The sequence below is a fragment of the Echiichthys vipera genome (genome assembly GCF_963691815.1).
Source record: "Echiichthys vipera genome assembly, chromosome: 1".
NCBI lineage: Eukaryota > Metazoa > Chordata > Actinopteri > Perciformes > Trachinidae > Echiichthys > Echiichthys vipera.
Genome location: NC_139826.1, coordinates 39898861 through 39908263, shown reverse-complemented (window position 1 = coordinate 39908263; position 9403 = coordinate 39898861). Strand labels below are relative to the sequence as shown.

Below are 9403 nucleotides of genomic sequence, written 5' to 3'. Positions count from 1 at the left end.
GAGCCGTCTGTGAACTCTGCCGAACCATAATCCCCCTGCCTGGCGTGGAGCCGGCAGAAGAGAGGAGAGGAAAGGGAAGGAAAGATGAAGGTATACGGGAACAGATGTCTGGCATCTGGCAGGGCTGTTTGGACTGATATGGTCTTCTGTCCCTCTGTTGGTTTATTACAGTGGCAAATGTCCATCCACTTCTATTATTACCGCGTCCTCAGCCTCGGACGTGAGGTCAACTAACATAATGTGTTTAAAGTTTCCAGAGAACTGGAAATCAATGCTTCTCAAAGTAGAGGCAATGATAACGGTGCATGTGTGTAAAAGAAAAGCATAAGAGGCACAACCAGTGACACAATAAGAGCACAGGAAATGACCTCAGAGCCGCCGTAGGCCTCATGCTCGTACACGTGCGCACGCTCGTGCTCGTACATGTGCAAACGTGCTTTACAAAAGCCCACCTCTCGTGGACGGTACGGCTCCTAGACGCGGTACGGTTGCACTCACACTGGTCAAAGGAACCAGACTTTAGATGTGAAACGTCCTGGTAACGGTACGGATTGACCATAATGTACCCAACAAAGTCAATACAATCAGACTTCTTTTTGGTGTCGCCCCCTGTTGGGCATTAGAGAGACTGCAGGTTTAAGGCACTAAAGCATTGGCTTCACTATAATAAACATTTTGTAACTCATTTGTTTTAACTCTTCACAAAGATCCTATGGTTTATGTGCAGTTGTGCGCTCTAACGATTTCTCGGCATCACAGCGAAGCCTTTTTTTCATCGGTGCACCTTCTCTGCACCGCCGGGCGCAGGTTTTCCTTTTCTATCCATGTGTCGGCCCCGAGTACTCGAGAGGTCGAAACCTTGAGCTTCAGTTGTGGTGGCAGCTGCTGCCTGCTATTACGGACTGCACCAGCCGTGCTGCTGCAGCTAAGATAACCTTTTGAATGATCGATTTCAGCGTTATGTACTGACGGTTGTTGGGGAAAAGAAGAACACAAGACCGGCCTTCACGACACCGCAGCTCCACGCCTGCATTCAATACATCACTACCATACATCAGAGCGGGAGAGGGAGGCTCACACACACACACACACACACACACACACGTGCTGTGTGCGTTTGAATTATTCACCTGAGCTTGATTTCCAAATGGACTGTGTGACTCAATCATGTGATCAAGCGGCACCACGGAGTGCTCAGTGATGTGAAATCAGAGGCATTAGTGCATACATGTGAGAGAGCTTAACACACACACACACGCATGCACGCACACACACACACACACACACACACACACACACACACACACACACACACACACACACAGACACACCATCTATGCTAGGTCATGAGTTCAGCTCTGGGTTGAAGTTGTACCACAAGGATCCGACTCCACTGGAACTCACACGTGACTGAACACACTGGAGACTTTCTAAATCTTTAGGTGCCTAAGAGAGTTCAGTAATGAACACAGTAATGTGCTTTGATTTGCATGACTCCTGTATTAGTGTGTGTGTGAGAGAGAGAGAGAGAGAGAGAGAGAGAGAGAGAGAGAGAGAGAGAGAGAGAGAGAGAGAGAGAGTAAATGTCTGTAACACGAGCAGGAACACCTGTGAGGCTGACACACGGAGTTAGAGCTGGAGCCATTAGAGCTGCATAAATACATCAATATATCACATTATGTTACACACACACACACACACACACACACACACACACACACACACACACACACACACACAGAAGGTAAATCTTATTAAGGAAACTGTAATAAGCGTTAGTTAATGGGTAATGAGGCCTTATACTGTAAGTCCTTTTTTCATTCATTCATTCATTCATTCATTCATCTTCAGCCTCTTGTCCCTGTCGGGGTCGCGGGGGGGGCTGGAGCTGATCCCAGCTGACATCGGGCGTGAGGCGATTCACACCTACGGGTGATTTAGAGTCATCAATGAACCGAACACCTGCACGTCTTTGGACTGTGGGAGGAAACCGGAGAACCCGGAGAAAACCCACGCAGACACAGGGACAACATGCAAACTCCACGCAGAAGGGCCCCAGCCCGGATTCAAACCAGGAACCCTCTCGCTGTGAGGCGACAGTGCTAATCACCACTCCACCGTGAGTCCTTATAAATGCTTATTGTTAGAATATAAGGTATGTAACGGCACTAAATGCATTATTACGTCTTTTCTAACAGTTATACAAGTTGATCCAACAACTCACTCTGATTGGTCAACGTCAGCATGACATCACACAGTGTTCACCGCACTAAATATTACTCTATCTCCATGGCAACACTGTAACTCTGTAGCTGAGTAAAAAACAAACCGTTTTAATCTACATTGTAGGCAGGCTAACACTGATGTTTTGCTGTTTGATGTGTTTTGATTGACATGTTGGAGCCTAACGACGCTGGAGGTCAACATTTAATGAAGTAAGATATTTGATTCTTTAAAAAACAAAAACTTAGACAATAACCTGAAACGCTGATGAGCAGAAAGACGCCTTAAAATCATAAAAGCTTATCAACCAGCAAATTATTCTATGATCACATGAAAATATAATTATATTATTGTTAAACACAGGGTGTCACTTCTGAAGAGAGGGCGATTGAAGCATTTGTATTCATAAAAATAATAAAAATGCTTATATATGGTTCCCAGAGCTGAAAAGAAGAATCTCTGCTTGAGTCAATCTTTCCAAACACTGTAGAGTCTAAGGGCGCACTCCCACTGTGCATCCGTACCGTGCCCAAGCACATTTCACGGCTAAAGTCTGGTTCCTTTGACCAGTGTCAGTGCAACCGTACCGCACCTAGGAGCGGCACGCTTGCCGTCCACGGCCCGTTTGGGAGAGGTGGGCTTTAGTAAAGCACGTTTGCACGTGTACGAGCACGAGCGTGCGCACGTGTACGAGCACGAGGCCTACGGCGGCTCTGAGGTCATTTCCTGTGCGCCTGTTGGGACGTAGAAAAAAGAAGGAGGGACCATGCGCGGACATTTCAAACAATGGCGGTGAAAGGTTCACGTTGGTGTGATGCGGAGGTGGAGTGTTTACTGCAGATTTGGTCGATGAAAAGATTCAAAAACAGTCGACAAGACGCACAAAAACTCGGAGGTCTACGGAAAGATCTGGAAACAAAGCCACGCATCGCCATGACGTCATCAATGCGTGTGACGTGTTACGGCGTGATGACGTATAGGCAGCAAGAAGCATTCTCCGAGGCCCAGGTAGTGTGAGTACAAACGGGCCTGGAGGGGGGGACAAGGACCCTAAAGCACGGGGCACGGGACGGAGGCACAGTGGGAGGGCGCCCTTACTGACACATCTTATAAGGCTCCATTATTACCTTACTACTACTATCCGTTCTGTTTCCAGTGTAGCAGCCAATAGAACGGCAACAGCCTTCAAACGCACGCCCACATGGCTACATGTGGCCTTGATCGCTAACATCACTTTCATCTGCACTTAGCTGGAACGGCTAATGCTAATGGCTAATGCTAACTGTCAGTCAAACTCCTCTAATCCTTGTTTTGATGCTGTGGTTTTCTGGAGGGGACGGGTTCAAACAGGCTCAAACAGACTCCGGTCTCCTGGAGCTACTGGGCCGGGTCGGACCAACCTGGACTGCGATCTTGAGACGCTGTGTTCTGCTCGTTCTCCAGATTCAACCTTTAATATTAAGCGTTGAGACCAAAGTGTAGAGAGCGAAGGAGGAAACCCAGCACAGAGGAGCATCAGGTGGCACATGGCGAGGAAATGCTCGTGCTCACTCCACTGTCACGGTCATCCAGTGTATGTGGGTCGGTCCTCAGTCCCCCGAGGACACACACATCAAACAAAGAGGCACAGGAGCCAAGAATGAAACTACGTTAGCGCCTCAGGCAGCAGCACCCCCAGCTGCTCATCTACAGGGAGCTGCAGTTCAGTTGCTCTTTGATGAGGAACCGTAACATCCAAGCATTTTCCACTGACAGCTGCAGCACATGGGCTATACCATCAATGCAGCTACACACACACACACACACACACACACTATATATATATACTGTACATACATATATGCAGGAGCTACAGTAGGAACAATGCAGCATGTTGTGCTCCTGTACTGCAGCACATCTGGGGCTAATGAACGCGGGGGGCACTTAATAAAACATATAAAGACACTCACGGACTCCACTCGTCCTCAGAAGCTGCGTTGTTATCCGCAAATCCATTTCAGAGCTGACACAACAGATACGAGGGAGCAGGGAGCAGATCTATTATAGATGTTACATGTAATTAGTTTTTCTTGTTGATCTCCGCGCGTCCTGTTTGCTCTCTGTTTCATTCAGCCACGGTGGGACTCTCCAGCCCCGGCTCAGGGAAGGAGAAGATCTAATTAAAGGTTGTGACGTTAACCTAGAGTATCATTACTTTCTCTGGGAGAGTTTACAACAGCATTTGCACAGAAAACGGCAACATTTGAATGTAATTTGTGCCTAAAAAGGAGCAGAAGAAGATAAACTCTTATGTATACCCCGTGCTTTAGGGTCCGTGTCCCCCCCTCCAGGCCCGTTTGTACTCACACTACCTGGGCCTCGGAGAATGCTTCTTGCTGCCTATACGTCATCACGCCGTAACACGTCACACGCATTGATGACGTCATGGCGATGCGTGGCTTTGTTTCCAGATCTTTCCGTAGACCTCGGAGTTTTTGTGCGTCTTGTCGACTGTTTTTGAATCTTTTCATCGACCAAATCTGCAGTAAACACTCCACCTCCGCATCACACCAACGTGAACCTTTCACCGCCATTGTTTGAAATGTCCGCGCATGGTCCCTCCTTCTTTTTTCTACGTCCCAACAGGCGCACAGGAAATGACCTCAGGACCGCCGTAGGCCTCGTGCTCGTACACGTGCGCACGCTCGTGCTCGTACACGTGCAAACGTGCTTTACTAAAGCCCACCTCTCCCAAACGGGCCGTGGACGGCAAGCTGGCCACAGCTAGACGCGGAGCGGTTGCACTCACACTGGTCAAACGCACTAGACTAGACCCGTAAAACCTGTTTTGGTGCGGAAGGACAGTGTGAGTGCGCCCTTAAACAGAATGTGTGATGTCACTTCCTGAATTTATGCAAATTAATGTAAATAAAAAACAAAAACAACACCTTACATGATGTTTAGGCAGCTGATCCACTTGAAGTAACTTAGAATTATTATTATTATACTTTTATATTGGATCATAACGGCGTTTAGCAAAGCAACATGATGATAAACAAGTCTCCTGTTAGTGTGTTCAGTAACATTCAGGATATCATTTAAATTCCACTTTGAAATGGGAACACAGACACCAGCAGCCCCTCATAATGGACTGGTGCTTATATAAAGCGTCTTTCTAGTCTTCTAACGGCTCAAGGCGCTTTCACAGTGTTTGTCACATTCACACTGATGCAGTGGACATCTACAGACCATCTAATCTGACCATTCACACCACATTTACACACCCATGAGCAGCACGGGGAGCAATTCGGGGTTCAGTGTCTTATGTCGTATGTCCTTGGAACACTTTGACATGCGGACCGGGGGAGCTGGGGATCGTGCAGCCGATCTCTCGAATGGAGGACGACCCACTGACTGAGGGCGCACTCACACTGTCCTTCTGTACTGGGCCAAAACCGCTTTTTCAGCTAAAGCCTAGTACGTTTAAGCAGTGTGAGTGCACCCGCTCCGCCTATAACTGCGGACAGCGGGCCGTCCACGGCTTTTGTAGAGCCGTTTGCACGTGTACGAGCACGAGCGTGCGCACGTGTACGAGCACGAGCACGAGGCCTACGGCGGTTCTGAGGTCATTTCCTGTGCGCCTGTTCGGACATAGAAAAAAGAAGGAGGGACCATGCGCGGACATTTCAAACAATGGCGGTGAAAGGTTCACGTTGGTGTGATGCGGAGGTGGAGTGTTTACTGCAGATTTGGTCGATGAAAAGATTCAAAAACAGTCGACAAGACGCACAAGAACTCAGAGGTCTACGGAAAGATCTGGAAACAAAGCCACGCATCGCCATGACGTCATCAATGCGTGTGACGTGTTACGGCGTGATGACGTATAGGCAGCAAGAAGCATTCTCCGAGGCCCAGGTAGTGTGAGTACAAACAGATCCTCACCGACACTTCCACTCTGTCCCCTTCAAAATAAAAGCACTCGAGGAAAAAAGGTTACACTATTAATACAGTGTATTATAGTAACACTGAACGCTGGAGGAAGTCTGTTCTTCCGGTGGCCATCAAACTCTATAATTCATGCCCCTCTGGTCAGGTAAGGAACAGTGGAGACACTGTCCTGAGCAGTGTGGTTAGCACTGTCGCCTCACAGCAAGAGGGTTCCTGGCTCGAATGCCCTTCTGTGTGGAGTCTGCATGTTGTCCCCGTGTCTGCGTGGGTTTTCTCCGGGTTCTCCGGTTTCCTCCCACAGTCCAAAGACGTGCAGGTGTTGGGTTCATTGATGACTCTAAATCACCCGTAGGTGTGAATGGTTGTCTGTCTCTGTTCGTCTCTATGTGTCCTGTGATAGACTGGCGTCCTGTCCAGGGTGGACCCCGCCTCACGCCCGATGTCAGCTGGGATTGGCTCCAGCCCCCCCGCGACCCCGACAGGGACAAGAGGCTGAAGATGAATGAATGAATGTACTGTAACTTAGTTCAGTCAGAAATGCTGCTACACTTTAACACTGTTTTCACTTATCGCTCCTTATCACTTGTTTAGTTTGTACTTATTTAATTTAATATATTTTCCCGGGCTCATAATCTCACACTGCTCCATCGCAGATATTACGCCATAAAATAAAGGTCAATGAAGTTTTGCTTTCGAGTCAGAAAGACCGAATAACAGTTCATTCACATGCAAGTACACACACTTTGAGGCGCGGGTCTAAGAATAACATCCATTACGCATCATTGACTTTCTGCTGCTCATTCATTTACATACTGGTGGAAACATGTTGCATCAGTCATTTCCTTTCTCCTCTGAGCTTCTGCGTGTTTCTCAGCTGTTATAAACGGCACCAACACATTAAACTACACATGCAGCTTCAGTGAAGGCCGGAGATATATCCGACTTGCACCGCGCTGCGCCTACACAGCCAACTGTCCCCGCTCCTGCTCCAGGTTATTTACAATCAGACACTTCCTAGAATAAAGAGTCGAATTAATACAAACACACCTACACCACCTATGCACCAGTCTATATATCACACCCGGGCGCGCCGCCCACTCCGCGTTAACACACCGCCGTGTTGTCAAGGGGGAGAGGACGGCACGTGAGCGTTGGTCAGAGCTCGTTGGAGTCAAAGGCTTTACGTGGAAACGGAAACGAGTGACAGATTACACTGAGGAAGAGCGCAGGAGGCTTCTGGTTTCACAGGCAGGTCATTAACATGCGTGCTCTCTCTGGAAGCATTCATTTGTTTAATAGGTAACGCACATTATTTATACATGAATGGACGCGATAAGGAGAAGAAAGGTTCCCATGATACCGGAGAAAACCCCGAGTATCTTTAAGATTTCACTGAAATATTCATTGTATTGATGTTGTGTGTGTGTGTGTGAGCCGGGGCCTGAGGACTTCATCTGGAGACAAAGCTCTTTGTATCCTTTCAGCGTGAGTGCATGCTAATGTGTGTTATCTCAGCTGTATGTGCTGGGCTCTATGCGTGAAGCCTCAGTACTGTTTGTATCTGGATCTCCTTTTATAATAGACGATGGTGCACACTGGAGAGTGATCAGGCCCCCTCTGAGGGCTTCTCTGCACCTCTCCTTCACATTATCTGTTATGTATAAAAGGTTGAATATGAAGAATTTGTATTAAAAGTTATATATATTTTTTAAATAATACACCCACGGGGCGTTTTGAGGGGTACAGGATAAAAGTATTGCTTTTCCATTGGTAAAAAAAAGTCTGAATTAATATTTAAAATGCCTTTGACGGGTTTGACGGTGTTTCCATCCATGGTAGCAGCCAATAGCGTTGGGCGTTGCTGGTTGCCAGGGTTGTCTGTTGTTTGGTGCAGCTACTGTAGGCTGGCACTGGGTGAACTGGAGTTAGCCGATCCTGCAGCTGCTTGGGAGCCTCAGTGAAGGGGGCGTTCTTTGTCCCAGCAGCTGAGTGAGCGGAGACGGGCAACAACCAGAGTCACTATAGGCCGAGCATTCACTCCATGGACTGAGAGAAAGGAGAGGAACGCCATTCAAACGCACGCCCACATGGCTACGCTTCTCCTGGATGCTAACATCACTTTCATCAGCACTTAGCTGGAACGGCTAACGCTAACGGCTAACGCTAACTGTCAGTCAAACTCCTCTAATCCTTGTTTTTATGCTGTGGTTTTCTGGAGGGGACGGGGTCAAACAGGCTCAAACAGACTCCGGTCTCCTTGAGCTACTGGGCCGGGTCTGACCAACCTGGCAACCCCACTGCTGGACTTCTTTTTTGTTGTTGCGACTACGATCCTGAGAAACTAGATGGAGCTGTTCTGCTCATTCTCCATATTCAACCATTAATTTGTATGTTTTTGCACAAGTGTAAAAAAAAATTAAAATACATTTTATAAAGTTCTGCGTATTCGTGTCTTTTCTGAGATGTGATGCTCTGACGCTCGTTGTAGGTGCAGTGAGCTGAGAGTGCACTGGAGCACTCGTAGGTCGCTGTAAAGACCTCTAACATCTAAAAAACACTCTTTTCAGCATTTTCTAAAACATACCCATGTTTAATGCATCCTGAAACTGAGATGCCAGAGAGGGCCCTGCGGTCCGAGTGTCTCTCTGTGCAGAGGTGCAGCTCTCACACATCATCCCCACCGGGCCGTGCTTCATTTTCCAAAGAGCTCTCAGACCGTAAATACAGACATAAGGTGCCAGATACACCATCACCGAGGCTCTCAACAACAAGGCTAGATAAACAATATTCAGATAACAACATGTCTCATAGATCGCCAACATGGCCGCCTTCTCCATCATGTACTCACCGTCTGCTGCAGGTCCGGGACGAGGACGCGGATGACCAGCGAGTTTGTGTGAACGTCGTCCATGTGGTTGTGCGATGTCTCGGCCGTGGCCTTTATGGTCTCGTAAATGGTCTCTTCGCGGGAGCTGTCAGAGGCACAGTCGTCGGAGTAGTCGGAAAAGCTCTGGGCCATCTCATCCTCGCTGGAGGTGGGGCTCCGGGGCATAGTCAGCAGGCCCGCTGGATTCAGCTGGGACGAGACAAAGAGGGACGAAAGGTCAGACACAGAAAAATGCATTAAAATGGAAGAACCCCCCCACGGCCCACTCCCGTTAGACACCTTCTGTCCCTCAGAGAGCCCCTGGATACGGTGCTTGTTAGTTTGTTTTGGTAGTTTCTCCTCGTCCCCTCTGCGCCTGCAGCCCGC

At 48.2% G+C, this 9403-nt stretch overlaps 1 protein-coding gene across 1 annotated transcript in view; it reads right to left on the bottom strand.

Annotated features, from left to right (window-relative positions):
* Positions 1-9202, bottom strand: part of shank2b (SH3 and multiple ankyrin repeat domains 2b) — a gene marked incomplete at both ends in the record, with an annotated part of 138868 nt that extends 129666 nt beyond the window's left edge. Inside the window, one exon of the mRNA XM_083920918.1 lies at positions 8999-9202. Within this exon, the coding sequence (XP_083777044.1) occupies positions 8999-9202 (204 nt within the window). The remainder of the gene's footprint in view (positions 1-8998) is intronic.
* Between the last annotated feature and the right edge of the window lie 201 nt (positions 9203-9403).